The 18,923-nt window shown below is 37.7% G+C and overlaps 1 protein-coding gene across 12 annotated transcripts in view; it reads right to left on the bottom strand.

Moving 5' to 3' along the window:
• Positions 1–18,923, bottom strand: part of MCF2L (MCF.2 cell line derived transforming sequence like) — a 404,366-nt gene that overhangs the window by 263,254 nt on the left and 122,189 nt on the right. Inside the window, exon 1 of one of the 12 annotated variants that reach the window (XM_074192071.1) lies at positions 2,898–3,135. The exons of 9 other annotated variants lie outside the window; for them this stretch is intronic. In XM_074192071.1, the coding sequence (XP_074048172.1) occupies positions 2,898–2,949 (52 nt within the window). In that variant the 5' untranslated portion in view covers positions 2,950–3,135. Of the gene's footprint in view, positions 1–2,897; positions 3,136–18,923 lie in introns of those variants that run through there. 2 more of the 12 variants (XM_074192078.1, XM_074192076.1) reach the window with 2 other exon arrangements.

Here is an 18,923-nt window from a genome sequence, read left to right as displayed (position 1 = left end):
TAGCCCACATTGCCCTGATGCATGTTTCAATCATATCAGCAATGTTGTTCTCACAGATGTTCCCTGATCTAGCATGGACTAACACTGAAAATCTGATGAAGGAAAACAAAACCAGATGGAAGCCCTAAAAATGGAAGCCTTCCAAATAGGAGAAGAGCTTTTGCTATTGGTCAGAAGCTGCAGGTCTTGTTTTTTAAAGCTTCCATTTAGGTGAGTGTATGAAAAGCACATTTCCAAGGTCATAGGAGAACAGGAGACCATGAGAAATATCAGTATCTCAAGGTGACCTGCTGAAGTCTATTTTTTGGTTTTATGCAGATAAATGCATATGATGATCTGGAATATGAGAGATTCTCTTTTTTCTTTAATCCAAAATTAAAACAGGCTAGCAGTGACCAAGACAAAGATAAAGAGTTGTCTATAAAGATGCTTCAGGGTGAGGATAATTAAACAGGATACAGCAGTGAGTGTCTGAAATAGAGATGACATATATCTTTAAGGTAATGGGATTTTACCCAAGCTTTCATCTATAATAGAATCCTAAAGAATTAAGACCTTATTGTTTTAGATCACTTTGCCAATGGGCCAGATAAAAGATACTGATCTGTCTCTGAGGCAAGGCACAGGATTTAGCCAGAAATTCACTCTGTGACATCTGGGAATATTTCCCTTTAAGGAGTCTTGGTTTTTGGGTCTCCTCATTTGAAGAAGGGAAGTGATAAATACTCTCTTCCACACAATATAAAATGCTTGTGAATTCTTTGCATAATGAATAGCAAGTTAATACCAGGCTATATGTATTAATCCTTTTCATTGGCTAAAAATAAAATGCAGCAATAAGAGGGCAGGGGTTCCTGTTTTATCTATCATCACATCACCAGCTGCCTGCACATGGAAGGCACTCTAGAAACATTTGCTGAAAAGGAAAGAAACTTAGTCTTCCTTATATCAGAAGTAGAGAAGAAAACTAAATTTAGAAAAAAGTCAGGGTCAAGTTGTTCTGACAGTGGGGAAATTTGCAGAATAGGCAAATGGGTAAGCAGCTAAAAAAGAGTTTATGAAATTCAGTTCTTATATTTGTTTCTCAGAAAGATTTTCCCCCTTAATAGAGGACATGGGAACAAGAAACTCATAGGCTAACCAATAGGAAAGATCTTAGAAATCACCTGATTTTGCAGAGAAAACTAAGGGCAAGAGAAGTTAAATGATTTGCCCAAGGTCACATAGATATTAAATAAGAAGGAAGGTATGCACCCTCTAAATCCAAATTCAATGTTCTTTCCACTGTACCACACTGTCCTTGGATAGACATAAAGCTAGTATATAAACCTAAAGGCATTCTTGTAACCGAGATTAAAAAGCAACACCTGGCAACACCTGCAAGAATATTTAAAAACAAGAAAGACCAAAGGTAACAAATACTGGCCCTGCAACTATCTGGTAGAGAGTTGTCTACAGTTCTCTTGCTATAACGTGTCAATAATGTGTTATCAATTTAAAACACACACACACACACACACACACACACACACACACATCCAACACACCCTACATTGCTTAGGAAGAAATAATCCCTCTCCTCAAAGTCTAAAAGAATGATATCATTAATTGGAATGGTTCCCATTCAGGAGTTCTGGACTCAGTCAAGTGCAAAGGGTATGAAGAATCTGGTAAATTCAGTTTCATTCCCTTTCTCCAATTATGCCCCACTCCCAATGAATTTTTACAATTTATTCTACTCTTGTCCAAAATATTAATGCAATATATTCATACCTATCAAATCTCTACTCCTCTTTTAAATTAGCTATCAAAAGTTTCCAAGGAGAAAAGGAACAAAAATAAGCTGTTTTTATTTCACACATCTTACATATAGGCAAGTCTAGGAGAACAAAGCTCTGGGAATATATACTCATAAAAATGAATGCTTGAAATATGATGTGGGGCAAAAATCCAAGGAAATGGTTTAATCAGACCACACCCCTTAATCCCCACAAATTTACACTGATTTAATTGCTTTGTTGCAAAGGAAACACCCTAGAAGTTCAATTACTTGTGAAACAGACTGATTCTGAAAGAAAACATTTATTCACCAGTTAATTTGGGAATAGAATTTTTTCTGAATTTCGAATTTCTAAATCAATTCTAAAGGTATAGTAAGAGCCAGAAGGAAGTGGTCTTCAGTGTTATGATTATTTCTTCTTTGTTTCAAAGTCAGCATAGACTCATCACACCAAAGGAAAATATAGAAGATACTCCAATTGCATAGGAACAGCCACACAGAAGTTGCCCTTCTCTGTTCCTCCAACCAAATGAAATCAATGGGAACTTCTTTTCAAACACTACTTACTCTAAGTTTTCTTTTAATTAACACATGATATTAAAGTCCAATTGTGAAAAATCTGAGCATCTGTTCTAGGTTTTGTTCACACCTAGAGAATCTAAATCCTGATTTTTCTTCCACCACCCCCCCAAAAAAAACCGGTTACCCAGGAGGTTGGGTAACCAAGTCACTATCCTCTGACATTCAATTCACAAATGCTTCACACAATGCTAAAACTGCTGCAGAGAAGCATCTCAGCAATAAGCTGAGCAAGCGATTTTCAGAGTATAAATTGTCTGAGTAACTCAGTGAAAATATTCGCCAGATTTCTTAGAAAGCTGTCTCATTAATATGTGATCATTTTCTCCATTCTTAGATACTGAAACCATGCTCTAGATTGAATGATTGCTGCTACACAGTGAATAACCCCCTTCCCTCCATGTCATTTCGTTTCCTTGTTAGTTAACCCTGCCAGACAGAAATGAAGAACGCTATTCACATTATATGCATTTCCTTAAATTCTACCAACTGTGTCAAAAAGAACATCATATTATTGAAAAGTAGCGGCTCTTCCTACCAGTGTTCTGGGAAACGGCGTTCAGTCTCCGCACCATTTCTTCCAGGGCCATTTCTTCATTTCTCTGCCAAAATCTTATTCTCCGGTAAAATAAAAATCAATCACAGTAAACATGTTTGCCTCTGCTCCAGGAGAAGGGGAGGAAAAGACTACAGCAGTGCTTCCCAGCTCTGCATCTCAATTACTTCCTACAGATTCCCCGAACCAACAGAAATAGGGGTCTAAGCGAACCCTCCCTCCCTCCTGCCTTCCCTCCCTCCTCCCGCCGCAATGCACAGACTAAGCCGATGCTGCTTGAGGTCGGTCATGAGTAGGGAACCACTCGTGGCCATAGAAAACTTGCCATTCTTCCTTGGTGCTGTCGTGTGCCTACCTTGTCACTACTCTAAGCCAGTATTAACGCTGAACATCGATTACACACTGGCTTACCGGCCTCTCTCCTCCCCCTCTCCGGGTCCTCCACCCTCTCCCCTCTTTCATTTGCTCTGATTGAACCAAGCAGGTTCTAGGGAAGAGCTATAAGGCAGCAGTAGCAGCTGATAGAGCTTAAACAAATGATGCAGCAGCACCAGGCTAAAGCAAACCAACTTCCCTCCTCCCCCCACCCAAATTGCTCCCAGTCTTTTCTTCCTTTTCCTCTTTTTTTAAGCCTTTTGCCAACTCAGCTGCTACCCAAGCAGTCACTTGAGATTTATCATTTTCGTCTCAAGCACAAAAACAGAACTCAGCTGCAGAGAATGTGCAGGCTAGCACCATCTCCCCTCATTCCAACCTCTACGTTAAGGAGACTCTCCTGCACAAGCAATGAGTATTCCCTGCAGTGTGGTCCCCACTGGCACTGCTTTCTCTACTACACCTGTTTTCCCAAATCCCACTCTTGGAATCTACAGAAGAGTGGAGCTCCATTTGGCAAGCAAACTGCTTGAAGAAGTTGACCCGTTCAACCCAAGGAATTGACTTCCTCAAAAGACAAATCTGAGCACTGTGGTACGGAGACCCATTTGAGTAAATTTGTTATCATTAGAAAGAGTAGAGATACTACCATTTCTCATAGAATGTCATCAAAAAGATGAGAATGTAATATTACTAATCTATAAAATATTAAAAACTAGTATCAGCAACCTTGATGGACTCGCTCATTCCATCAGTGCAACATCAGGGACAATTTCGTGCTGTCTGCAATGGCGAATACCATCTGTATCCAGATAAAGAACTGTGGAATTTGAACAAAGACCAAGGACTATTACCTTTAATTTAGGGGAAAAAAACTGATATCTTACTGTCTGATCTTGCTATCTCTTATACTTTATGTTTCTTCCTTAAGGATATGATTTCTCTCATCACCTTGGATCAATGTATGCCAGAGAAACAATGTAAAGAATGGCAAATTGCCTTCTGTGGGGAGTGGGGGGAGGGAAGTAAGATTAGGGGAAAATTGTAAAACTCAAAATAAATAAAATCTTTAATAAAAACCTAGTATCAGAACAGAGATTATTCTACTTGTCTCTTTACCCTATTGAAAAAGATGAGAATGAGATTAATAATGACTTTTACTTTGAAGGATTAAGAACCAAGTCAAGATGGAGACAGAACCCATTGATGCCTTTCTGAAAAGAGAAAAAACCCCTTTAACTTGGAGACAACAGTTAAAAGTTTTTTTGTTTTTAGGATTTTGCAAGGCAAATTGAGTTAAGTGGCTTGCTCCAGGTCACACAGCTAGGTAATTATTAAGTGTCTGAGGTCCAATTTGAACTCAGGTACTCCTGACTCCAGGGCTGGTGCTCTATCCAATGCACCACCTAGCTGTCCCAGCACTTAAAGTTTTACAAAATAATAACTGGAGAGTTATTCCATGACAATTATTCCCATTTTACAGACAAGGAAACTGAGGCTCAGGAAAAGGAAGTACTTTAATCAGGACTTCTGAATCAATACTGAGAGTGTGCTCTTTCAGTGACATTAAGTTATCTCTAATAAATAACAATAAACAAAGTCTCATGTGTTTGTAGCATTTTAAAACTTAAAAAAAGACTTTTCTCACAAAAACCCTTGAAAGAAATAGTAAGACTGCAAGAATTATTATTTCCTTTTTCACATGATGAAACAGACTCAAGGTTAAGTGACTAATCTAAGATTATTCAAGTGAACTTCGGGGCTAGGATTCCAAATCAGGCCTCCCACTCCATATTAATCCTTCCTTCCATTTCACCAAGCTCCCTCACAAAGACTATATGATATAACTTGACATAATCACACAACACAGAGGTGTATTAGGGTTTAGGCATCAAAAAAAACCCTGCGTTTAAAGCTGCTCTCAGACACTAACTAGCTGTGATCGTGGGTACCTCTCTTAAATTTTATCTCAGTTTCTTCAACCATAAAATTAAGATAATAATAGTGTCTATCTCTCAGGGTGACTGTGAGGATAAAATGAGATAATATTTGTAAGTGCTTAGCATAGTGCCTGGTATATCATAGAAGCTTATAAAATGCTTATAAATTTTTTTTAAAATTTTAATGTTGGTAGTTGAAGTATATTCTACAGGTTGTTAACTTAAGCACTTGCAAAATTCTTGAGTTAATCAAAAGTTCCTACAATCACTTTGTTATTTAGCACTATAGGCAAAATTCTGTTACAATATACAGAATAATAAAAAGTAACAAAAAATACAATTTTAATAGCTTAAGTCAACATTAAGAGTTTTGGGATACCCAGTATTTTCAATTCCTAAACAACCGTACATAATAATGGTTCATAATGGCTCTAACTAAAAACAATTGATTCTATAAGAAATTTTATTTAATAGACATTTCTTTCTAGACCTTTCAGTTTCTTGTCCAATACTTCACAATCCATTTCACAATCCCTAGTAATGCTTTCAAGATTCCTTCTGGCAATATCAATTGCTTCTACATAAATCACTGGAAATAATGGTAATAATAATAATAATAATGGTAATTAGATTTGACAAGTCTTTCTAGTCTTTATTATGTCTGTGACAAATGACCCAGTTAGAGAGTGCCCTTGTTATTGGTAATGTAATATGAACAAAGAACTGCCTTGATTCCCCATCACTAAGTACTCGAATCTATTGCTCGTCCTTTCTTCCCCTGACCCTTGAGATAATTTCTCCCCCCCCAACCACCTGTGACTCCCTCACTATTCCTTAAAGCTCAAATGGCTTCTTCATCCCCAGGGGGTCCAGTTCCTTCTCACCATGGATAAAACTATTAGCACTGAGTGTTCATTAATCCTTCTTCCCTTCATTCTTCCATTACTCTATCCTCTAGTGTCCTAGATCAAGATTTCATTCTGTTTCTTTGATTCCATTTCCTTCTGGTTTATGTTTGTTTTACCTTAAAATCTAATACCTTGATAAGCTAGAAAACACAGATACATTCCTCTGGTCCTTGTACATTCTCCTTTTGGAAAAAGATCAGTTCGCTTTTTGTTCCTACACAACTGTCATTTGGCAAAGAATATGATATTATGCATTCTACCTAAGTCACCTCAAAAGCCCCTTTACCCCCAATGCTCACTGGAAGTCAGATCTTCAGTCCCTTTTCATTATTTTTTATGCTTCTTGCATCCACATTTTATTCTCATCTGCTGTGTCTATTTTCCCTTTGGTGACTCCCAGTCACCTTTTTGGATATAGATCCTAAAAGGAGTTGCTATGTGTAGTGGATAGAGCATAGTATCTTTGTCAAGAAAATCCCTAATGGAATCACAGAGAATTGGACACAATTAAAATAAATGAACAATAACAAACAATTGAAAAGAGGTTTTATTTATTCATAATTCTCCTCTATCCTAATCAAGATGAGGTTAGTTGGCCTTTGGCAACTGGCAGCTTCTTGACAGAGGCTCAGTGAAAACAACAAAGAGTCCATATGGTTTATGGGAAGGGAGTGTTTTGGTTTTGTTTTTGTTTTTAGGGGTGAGGTGTTGTGAGTTTTTTTTTAAACTGAACGACATTACTATTTCATATCTTTTGTTCTCAGGCTAGGTTTGCCACTGCTTCTACTAGTACTGCACTCTCTGTGATTACCCTTTTTAGCAGTCTCCCTTCTCCTGGGTTCCTATTCATCAGTGAGCTAATCTAATGCCCTCATTTTCAAAAGAGGAAAATGATGTTCAAAAGAAAAAGTGATATCTCTAAGTAGTTAGTTAAGCTTAGATTTTGATCTAAGTTTTCTAATTCCAAATTCAATAGTTCATACACTATTCCAATTTTCTCAGTGAAGCTGAAGTCTCATCTGCCATAATTGTGGTGGGATGTGAGAATAAAGAATGAAAAATTTGGAACAGATGGAGCAAGAATTGAGAAATGGAGTATTTAAAGGGTGAAGACCCACCTTCTTCAAGAAGGCTTTCTCTTCATAAAAAATGAGGATAGACCCACATGTACAAAAATATTTATAAAAGCTCTTTTTTAATAGTATATAATTGGAAATTGTGGGGATGCCCATCAATTGGGGAATGACCAAACAAATTATGGAATATGAATGTGATGGAATACTATTTTTCTGTAAGAAATCATGAGAGGCCAGACTTTTAAAAAAGTCAGGAAACACTTGCATGAACTGATGTTAAGTGAAGTGACAGAAACAAGAGAACACTGCATGCATTAACAGCAACACTGTAAGATGATCAATTATGTTGGAAGCAACTCCTCTTTCAGCAGTTCAGTGATCAAAGACAATCCTGAGAGACCTGTTAGAGAAAATGTCATCCATATCCAGTAAAAAACAACAACAAACTATGGAGTATGAATGCAAAGCAAAGCATATTATGTTCACTTCTTAAAATTTCTTTTATGTTTTCTATTTCTTTCTCACTTTTCCCCTTAGTTCTAATTCCTCTTTCACAACATGACTCATATGGAAATATGTTAAACATGATTGTACATGTACAAATTATATCACAATGTTTGCTTCCATGGGGAAGGGGGCAGGGAGGGAGAATGATAGAAAAGTGTGGAAATTAAAAGCTTGTAAAGGACAAATGTTGAAAATTATCTTTGCATGAAATTGAGAAAAAAAAATTAAAAAGAAGGCTTTCTGGAAGGATTTGCATGAAATGATGCTGAGCAAAAGGAGCAGAACCAGAAAAACATTGTACACCCTACCAGCAACATGGGGGTGATGATCAACCTTGATGGACTTGCTCATTCCATCAGTGCAACAATCAGGGACAATTTGGGGTTGTCTGCAATGGAAAATACCATCTGTATCCAGAGAAAGAACTGTGGAGTTTGAACAAAGATCAAGGACTATTACCTTAAATTTTTGGGAAAAAACCCATTATCTTATTATATAATTTTGCTATTTCTTAAACTTTATTTTTCTTCCTTAAGGATATGATTTCGCTCTCTTCACATTCAACTGAGATCAATGTATATCATTAAACAATGTAAAGAATGCCTTCTGTGGGGGGTGGGGAGGAGGAAAGCAAGAATGGGGGGAAAATTGTAAAACTCAAATTAAATGAAATCTTTCAAAAAAAAAAAAGATGACTTTTTCACTCCTCCTGAATCTTAGTGCCTCTATTCTGAGACTATCTGGTTTGAACATAATTGTTTGTATGATGCTTTCCCTATTAGAATGTGAGCTCTTTTAGAACAGGGAACTCATTTGTACCTTTCTTTGTAGGTAAATGATAAATGCCTATCAATTGACTAACTTAATAGAGTATAAAGATTAATACTGTGGAATTGCATTTGGGGTAAGAGGAGTTGAGTTGAAATCTCAGCTCCTCAATTATTCTATTTTCCATCTATAAAATTAGAATGTTGAATCATAGATTCAAAGCTACAAGGAATCGTAGAGACCATTGAGTCCAACTCTATCCTAATACAGTTGAGAAAATAGAGACCCAGAAAGGTTAAGTTCTACTACCAGGTCACAGAGCCATTTTCTGTTTGAGGCAGGATTCAAACATAGGTCTTCTTAATCTATATTTTGCATTCTATCCCCCCCCATACTGTACTGACTCTTCTAGTAAGGGTTTTATTTCTAAATAATCCTATATGTTTATATCTTGTTGATGCTAGTAGCAACACCAGTTTAGATTAAAATAAATGGATCTGTGATCTTATCAATAGGATATTGATAACATCCAACAAATCCCATTCATGTCTTTCCATCTCATGGAATTCTTGTCCTTTTCTAAAATCCCTACAAGGGATCTACCCAATAGGCTGGAGAACTTTCTTCACTTGACCTGATGCCTTAAGAGGATCATTAGGGATTCTGACAAAGAACTCATTTCTAAAATATACAGAGAACTGAGTCATATTTTTAAAACAAAAAGCCATTCCCCATTTGACAAATGGTCAAAGGATATGCAAAGTCAATTTACAGAGGAGATCAAATCAATCCATAGCCATATGAAAAAATGCTCTAAATCATTAATTATTAGAAAAATGCAAATTAAAGCTTCTCTGAGGTACCTCACACCTCTCAGATTGGCCAATATGACCAGGAAGGGATAATGATCATTGTTGGAAGGGTTGTGGGAAATCTAGGACACTATTACATTGTTGGTGGAGCTGTGAACTCATCCAACCCTTCTGGAGAGCTATTTGGAACTATGCCCAAAGGGCAACAAAAATGTGCATACCCTTTGACCCAGCAATACCACTGCTGGGTCTATACTCTGAAGAGATGAGGAGAAAGGGTAAAAACATTACTTGTACAAAAATATTTATAGCAGCCCTGTTTGTGGTGGCAAAGAATTGGAAATCAAGTAAATGTCCTTCAAATGGGGAATGGCTTAGCAAACTGTGGTATATGTATGTCATGGAACACTATTGTTCTATTAGAAACCAGGAGGGATGGGATTTCAGGGAAGCTTGGAGGGATTTGCATGAACTGATGCTGAAAGAGATGAGCAGAACCAGAAAAACACTGTACACCCTAACAGCAACATAGGGGTGATGATCAACCTTGAAGGACTTGCTCATTCCATCAGTGCAACAATCGGGAACAATTTTGGGCTGTCTACAAAGGAGAGTGCCATCTGTATCCAGATAAGGAGCTGTGGAGTTTGAACAAAGTGCAAGGATTATTCCCTTTAATTTAGGAAAAAATAGATATCTTATTGTCTGATCTTGTTACCTCTCTTCTTTAAGGATATGATTTCTCTCTCATCACACCCAATTTGGATCAATGTACAACATGGAAACAAAGTAAAGACTGACAAAGTGCTTTCCATGGTGGGGAAAGCAAGATTGGGGGGGGGGATTGTAAAACTCAAATAATATCTTTAATAAAAATAAATTTAAAAAAAGAGGATCATTAGGACTATCCACTCATCATTGCTATCAAATAATCAGTTCATCTTTTTCTATTTTATATACTCTGATGACATCTTTTGTTCCTGTTCTTCTTTGAAGTTACTATTGTTGTAGTCTGCTCAATCTACCATCTACCTCTCCAATACCCACTGCATAATATTAATTTTCAGTTTTGACAGTAATAGTGTTAAATTCAAATAGCTACTGGGACCACTAAGGCATACATCAGGATCACTAGAGGTTATATATATTGCCTTACTTTTAAAATGTAATGTCATCTGTTTTATTAATTTTACTTATTTTGTCAAATATTTCCCAATTACACTTTAATGTGGTTCTTACTTCACAAAGGAATGTTGTGGACAACTCTGCTTTAGACTTTATGTTCTATGTGCATCCAGGGCCCTCTCCAGTCATCCTGATTTGTAATCCAGATGGCTCCAGGGGACAAAGTGAGGCTGATGACTTTGCACAGCATCCCCACACTCAAATCCAATTCACTTGCTTGTCATGGCATCACTTCCTCAGGTCATGTTCTTCTTCAAGAATCAAGGACACTCATCATTTTTATCATCATCCCCACCACCACCATCATCCCCATCATCATCTACACCTCCCAGTCATACAATGCTATTTGTAGAAAAATAGTCCTTTGTTTCTGAAAGAATTTTGAGGTTTTTAAAGGGATTGAGGTTTTTAAAGGCAATCCAGCAATCTGGCTTAATTCAGAAACTCAATTTCTTCCTCTATGAGAAGTGCTGAAACAACTCATGATCATAAAAAGAGATGAGATGAAAAAAAAGACTGAGTTAGTCACTTTTATGATATTTGTCCTTCTTCCTCAAAGAAGACCATGGCATCAGGGAGGTGATGCCATGACATACACTTGAATTGGATTTGAGTGAGGGGGTGCTGTCCAAAGTCACCAGCCTCACTTTTTCCTCCAGAGTCATCTAGGTCCAGGGGCCTATATAAGAATCAGGACAACTAGAGATGGCTCTGGATGTGAGGCAATCAGGGTTAAGTGACTTGACCAAGGTCACACAGCTAGTAAGTATTAATTGTCTGAGGCTGGACATGAACACAGATCCTCCTGACTCCAGGTCAGTGCTCTATCTATTTCATCATCTAACTGCCCTAATCACTTTTATAAACTAATCAAGAACAATGAAGGAGTTAAAAGATGTCATCAACATGGATGGAAGAAGGAGCAGTACAGACAGATTCATGGATTTTAAAAGGAAAAGTCTTTGATGTCTGATGACAAAGGAACAATTTGAAAGTAACATGGGGGGCAGCTAGGTGGCACAGTGGAGAGAGCACCAATCTTGAAGTCAAGATGACCTGAGTTCAAATCCTAACTCAGATATTTAATAATTACCTAGCCAAGTGACCTTGGGCAAATCACTTAACCCCACTGTCTTGCAAGAAAAAAAAAAGAAAGGGGGCTGCTAGGTGGCGCAGTGGATAAAGCACAAGCCCTGGAGTCAGGAGTACCTGGGTTCAAATCCAGTCTCAGACACTTAATAATTAGCTAGCTCTGTGGCCTTGGGCAAGCCACTTAACCCCATTTGCCTTGAAAAATCTTAAAAAAAAAAATTAACACTGGGGAACCAAATCCATGCTCTTCCTTACGGATCAGACACCTAGGAATCAGTTAGTTCATTAACATTTATCAAGTTCCTACTATGTGAGGGTTACTCTATTAAGTGCTGAGGATAGAAATGGAAGTAAAAACAAAGACATGTCCCAGGCCTCAAGGAGCTTAAAATCTAATGCAGGAAATACAGCACCAAAAGGGAAACAACAACAACAAAAAAAACCCCCCACCCAAAAGCAATATAGCTTGTGGGAATGAGGAAAAAATTGCTATTCCCTCCCTGCTTTACATGGAGGCTCTGTAGTCTGTGGCCATGCCCTTTCAAGTCAAAGAGTCTGATCAGAGAGTATAGATAGAATGTGAGTACCAGGCAAATTCAATATCGCACCATAGTGATATTTTCCACTGATGAATTTCTTGGAAAAGAAAGGCATGATGAAGAGTTCCAAAAGGAATGTGGTTCATGAGAAAAGAGGAGAAAAACTGTATTGAGCCCCTTCTTCTGTTTAAGTGATGAAGTATAAAAAATGTAGACTTCTACATTCAACATTCATTTGGGTGTGAGTACAGTATCTCACTTCTATTATCCTTCCTTCACAAAATGTTAAAAATAATCTTCCTAAGGCACAAACCTACAAGTTTAACCAGGATTCTGCCCCCTCAAAACCTTCATTTGCTTTCAATGTCTCAAAAACAAAATGCAGATTCTTTAGTTTAGCATTTAAGACCATAATTTATTATCAATCGTTGTCACTCTCCTCGATATACTCCTATATTAGAAAGACCAGAGGACATGGGTTTGTATCAGATTAGACTGATGACTGTATGCTGAGCAAACCCTATAAATATCTTTTTCTTATGAATTCATATAGACTATTCATTCTCCTGCTCTGGAATACACTCCCTCCTCATTTCCATTTGTCAAAATCCTTCTCTTCATCCAAGATCTAATACAACTGCTATTTTCTCTATACCTCTTCCTTCAAGAATACCCAAGATATGGGGATAGATAGGTGGCATGGATAGCTTACTGGCCTTGAAGTCAGGAGAATCTGAGTTCAAATTCAGTCTCAGCCACTTGATACATACTAGTTGTGTGACTTGTGAAAGTCAATTAACCCTGTTGCCTTGCTCAAAAAAAAAAAGAATACCAAGATAATGTGTGTGTGGGGGGGCAGTTTGAGGCAGTCAGAGTTAAGTGACTTGCCCAGGGTCAAATAGCTAGAAAGTATCTGAGACTGGATTTAAACTCAGGTCCTACTGATTCCAAGACTGGTGCTCTATTCACTGCACCACCTAGCTTCCCCCAAGATAATGTACTCTTTCTAGGGGTATGCTGTTAAACTCTCTGAAAATACAACATGCTTTTAAATTTAATCTTCATTAATACCATTTTCTCCATCATGTTTTTAAATCTAGACAATCAACAAAACATTAAATCAGCCCTGATGTGTAGCTTTACTGATTTCTAAAGTGTCAAAACTCACAATGAAATTTTAACAATGGGTTCAGCATATCCCTGATCCTCTTTCCAATTAATAAGATGTTTTATTGATTCTTGTTCACACAAGTTATTTCCCAGAATAGCCCTTAAATTTTCCTAAAATACTTTTTTCTTGATCATATCAGTCTATATACATATTGTATCTTCTCTATTAGAATATAAATACCTTAAGAACAAGGCTATGTAATATTTTGCTCTTTGTATCCTCAGCCCAGTGACCTGGAAAACTTAATAAAGGTTGATTGAATCTGTAAATTATAGCATGCTGCTATATTTACATATTTTTTTTGCCAAACCAAATTTTCACAGGTCATTAGATTATGTTTCAAACATGCAAGACATGAGAATTATGCTGTTAAATGTGGCTAAGGCTGACTTGTTTCATTCACTGGCAAGTGACAACATGTTTAGAAATCCAACAGCTCCAAGAATAACATTCACATCAGCTATTGATGACTTCTGGTTGATAGGAGTCATTTTTTTCCACAGCATTTTAATCCATAGACAATTATTTGGGTTAATGAAGAAATTATTCACTGGACATTATCCTGCCTTGCTGGAAGTCTCATTCTCAAAACAATTAGAGAAATAAAACAGTAGAATGGAACATCAACTCCTGGGTTCTCTTCCCTCTGAGTAGATGACTCCTCCCATAACCCCCATTTATGAAGGGAACCCAGGACAGTCAGTTCTTCATTTTTCATCAGGCTGGAAACATAATGACCCTGTTTTCATAACCTTCTTGACATACTTTCTCCTTTCAGCTTTCTTTTACATACTGTCTTCTCCTCTGTAAGCTCTTTGAGGGCAGGGATTATTTTTCTTTCCTTTCTACTTGTATTACCATAGTAAGTATTTAATGCTTATTTAACTGCCTGACTACTGAATAATCATAATATTTTCTTTATATAAGTGGCTCAAGGGAGAATATAATTTCATCATTAAGTGCAATATAATTACAGCAGTTATTTTTTAATGTTACCAGTTAAAATGTTATGGTTTTCCCCTGGTGTGGAGAATAAAGTCATCTGGTATGGTTTTCACAGGATAGGGGGAAATAATTCAGAGGCACAAAAACAGAATCCATTCTCAACTAAATTATATATAGTTCTTCAGTAATAGAAATAATTTTCATAAAAAAGTCAAAATTTCAATTATGTGGGAAGCTTGAGTGCTTTTTTTAGCGATTTAAACTCTCATAATAACAAAGTCTGATTCACACAAATGCTTGACTAATTTGGTGGGCATGTATTTAAAAATACAAACTCAATGAAGGACCATTTTCAGTAAAAGTTATTATATTTATTAAAATTATAACAACCCCCATTTCTGTTTGAGGTAGTGATATAGCAATATAAACAAATCTTTCCCACAGAGAAAATTGGTATATTGATTTATTCTTCCCCACAAAATCCGTTATAATTAAAATAGGTAACAGTTTGCATATTTATGAATATATTTTACAGACAGAATGCTTAAATTGTTTTTCTCCAAATTCAAAGGAAACAGGTCTTCACAGAATTTCTGCTACCTCTCACCTAGTATGAAATAATACTTAGTTAAGAGAGGAAAAGGAAGAGGGAAGAGGTAATAGTTGACTTCTCTTATTATTGTAACATTCATCTTTCCCCACTACATAATCTTACACAGTAAATAAAGGATATGATGCCTGGCAATAACAGGTATTTAATGTTTGTTTATTGGTTGGCAATACATCTTGATGTCAAAAGCAATTAGTTTCTCAACTTCTGAGCAATGTAACCATGAAAAGTAGAAGAGAAATAGGAAGGATTAAAATATGATGGAAGGTCAAGTTAAGATACTTTCAAAGTTAATAGGTCTATTTAAATACTATATAGCAGAGTACAGAAAGCACTTATCTGAGCTCTCCTAAATAGCTTCCAGCACCTAAAATCAAATTCTGGAGTGGCAAAAACAATACAAGCCTAAAGTGAGACATTCTTTCAGTCCAAGGCAATTAGGAGGTCAGAAAGAAAGGTCCAGAGACCATGTGGATGATACACCAGTGATGGGAGGAGTAACAGAAGCAGCAGCAGTTTGGGGAGGTCTCAAGCCAGAGATAGGAAGAACCCTGGCCACTGATCAGAACCAGATTACCGTGGAACCCTGTGCTAGTGCTGCATGCAGGATCAGATGCTGTTTGGCAACTCTATTGCCTATACTTACTATTTTTTTCATAGTTCCAGGGCAGAAAGGAGCAATTCAGTCAAGAAGAAAAAAGCAGAAGCACTGAAGGATACTATCTGGTCCCAAGAAAGTGATCTAAGGTAGTACATTATTAATTGCAATCTCAAAAGAAGGGCCAGAGTGTAGACCAGGAGAGCAGTGAACACACTTCTCTCCAGGTCACACCACATTGGAAACACCAAAAACTTCTGAACTCCCAGAATTAGAAAATAGCAGTTCAAAAAAAGGCTTGAAGCTTGGGAAGTGCTTTTCCCTACCTCAGACCAGAACAATGATCAACTTTAACAACCTCAAAATAAAAAAAAAATAGAATAGAAAAATGAACAAACAACAACATCCAAAAAGAACCTCAAGACACAAATTCAGAAGACAATAAAATAAAAAATAAATATAAGGAAACCATTTGAGGGAAAGTTGGACACAATCTGACAAAAATTCCTATAAGAACTAAAAGATTATTTTCAAAATCAAATGAGTGTTACAGGAAAAAATCAATAAAGGAATGAAAATAAAGGAAGAAAATTAAGCAAAGACAAACAGTTTGATAAAACAGGCACCAAAAAAGACTAAATAAAATCACTCCTTCAAAAGCAGAATTATCAGTGGAATAGACTAGGTGTAAAAGCAGAAGATAATTATAGTGATCTGCTGTTTGATAAATGCAAAGAGTACGGCCATTAGGATAAAAACTCCTGCTTTGATAAAAATTGATGAGATAATTGGAAGTTAGTATGGAAGAAACTTAGACTAGACCAACACCCTTTAGCAAGATAAGATCCAAATGGTTACAGGACATAGACATAAAAAACAATACTATAAGCAAATGAGAAGATCAAGGACTAGTTTACCTGTCAGATCTATGGAAAGGGGAGCAGTTTATGACTAAGGAAGAGTTGGAGAACATCACCAAAAACCAATTAGATGATTTCAATTACATTAAATTAAAAAGCTTTTGCACAGATAAAACCAATGTAACCAAGATCAAAAGAAATGTAGTAAATTGGGAAACAATCTTTACAACTAATGATTCTGACAAAGGACTCATTTCTAGAATATACAGAGAACTGAGTCATATTTTTAAAACAAAAAGCCATTCCCCAATTGACAAATGGTCAAAGGATATGCAAAGTCAATTTACAGATGAGGAGATCAAAGTAATCCATAGCCATATGAAAAAATGCTCTAAATCATTAATTATTAGAGAAATGCAAATTAAAGCTTCTCTGAGGTACCACCTCACACCTCTCAGATTGGCCAATATGACCAGGAAGGATAATGATCATTGTTGGAAGGGTTGTGGGAAATCTGGGACACTATTACATTGTTGGTGGAGCTGTGAACTCATCCAACCCTTCTGGAGAGCTATTTGGAACTATGCCCAAAGGGCAACAAAAATATGCATACCCTTTGACCCAGCAATACCACTACTGGGTCTATACCCTGAAGAGATGAGGGAAAAGGGTAAAAACATTACTTGTACAAAAATATTTATAGCAGCCCTGTTTGTGGTGGCAAAGAATTGGAAATCAAGTAAATGTCCTTCCATTGAGGAATGATTTAGCAAACTGTGGTATATGTATGTCATGGAACACTATTGTTCTATTAGAAACCAGGAGGGATGGGATTTCAGGGAAGCCTGGAGGGATTTGCATGAACTGATGCTGAGTGAGATGAGCAGAACCAGAAAAACACTGTACACCCTAACAGCAACATAGGGGTGATGATCAACCTTGAAGGACTTGCTCATTCCATCAGCGCAATAATCGGGAACAATTTTGGGCTGTCTGCAAAGGAGAGTGCCATCTGTATCCAGATAAGGAGCTGTGGAGTTTGAACAAAGTGCAAGGACTATTCCCTTTAATTTAGAAAAAAACAGATATCTTATTGTCTGATCTTGTTACCTCTTAGACTTCTCTTCTCTTCTTTAAGGATATGATTTCTCTCTCATCACACCCAATTTGGATCAATGTACAACATGGAAACAAGGTAAAGACTGACAGAGTGCTTTCCGTGGGGGGTGGGGGTGGAGGGAAGGAAGCAAGATTGGGGGGGAATTGTAAAACTCAAATAATATCTTCAATAAAAATAAATTAAAAAAAAAGAAGAATTAACCAAATGGGAAAAAAAGAGATACAAAAGTTCATTGGAGTAAATAATTCCTTAAAAATAAGAATTTGGGGGGGGGGGGGGGGCGAGCCAAGATGGCAACAAGAGAGGACCTTCTCTCAGTTGCTCTGGAGCAAAACGGATAAACTAAGGACTCTAACTATATTTTCGAGAGACAGAACCCACAGAGGGATCCAGTGAGACAATTCTCCAACCCAAGGTAACCTGGAAAAGAGTGGAAAGGCTCGGCTCCACGGGGTTGGAGGGGTGGCCCACCAGAGGGGTGGACCGCCAGAGCAAAGGAACTTCAGCCTTCCAGAGGCAGCCCCAGGTCACTGGGGGCTCACAGCAGTGGGGGCAGTTTCCTGATCTACAGCCTGGGGAGCACCAGGCACAACTTGGGGGAACAGTGGGGAGCGGGACTGGACCTCTACCAGAGCAAGCACATGAAGCCCAGCCCTCAGGGCACATGGTGAGCAGTGTGGCCAGTGCAGCCTAGATCCAGGAACCAGAAGCAGGAGGAGCTGGTAAGAAAAAGTCCCCTGGGCATGAGCACATTGAGCTTAGGGAGGAGAGTGAAGAGAGACTGGCCAGCTCTGTCCTCTGTCCCTGGAACAGGACTCTGGGGCTCTGACCACATTCAGATCCTGATCACAGTCTAGACCCCCCCCAATAGAACAGCAGGGCCCCCCTTACCTCAGCCCCGGGGCAGAGGGGGGTGCTTATGGTCATTCACAGACCAGGAGAGAGGACAGAGCCTCACACACTTAGATCCTTGTGGGGGTGTCCCAAAAGTTCAGGAAGCACCCCAAAACCAGGCTCAGGCTGGGAAGATGAGTAAGCAGAGAAAAAAGAGGAACACCATTGAGAAATACTTTGCCTGTGATCCCAAGAAGGATCAAAACACTCAGTCTGAAGATGAGGAGGTATAAGCTCCTATATCTAAAGACTCCAAGAAAAAAACAGAAATTGGTCTCAGGCCATGACAGGGCTCAAAAAAGACTTTGGAAAATCAAGTGAGGGAAACAGAGGAAAAATTGGAAAAGAAATGAGAAAGATGCAGGAAAAACATGAAAATGAAGTCAGCAGCTTAGTCAAGGAGATAAAAAAAATGCTGAAGAAAATAGCATGCTAAAAAACATCTTAGGTCAAATGCATAAAACAGTTCAAAAAGTTAGTGAGGAGAAGAATGCTTTAAAAAGCAGAACTAGCCAGATGGAAAAGGAGATAAGAAAGCTCTCTGAGGAAAACAAATCCTTCAGACAAAGAATAGAACTCAGGGAGATTGCTGATTTTACGAGAAAACA

The sequence above is a fragment of the Macrotis lagotis genome, chromosome 6 (assembly GCF_037893015.1).
Source record: "Macrotis lagotis isolate mMagLag1 chromosome 6, bilby.v1.9.chrom.fasta, whole genome shotgun sequence".
Classification (NCBI taxonomy): Eukaryota; Metazoa; Chordata; class Mammalia; order Peramelemorphia; family Peramelidae; genus Macrotis; species Macrotis lagotis.
Note: the sequence above shows the minus strand (reverse complement) of the source record. Positions and strands in the feature narration are given on the sequence as shown.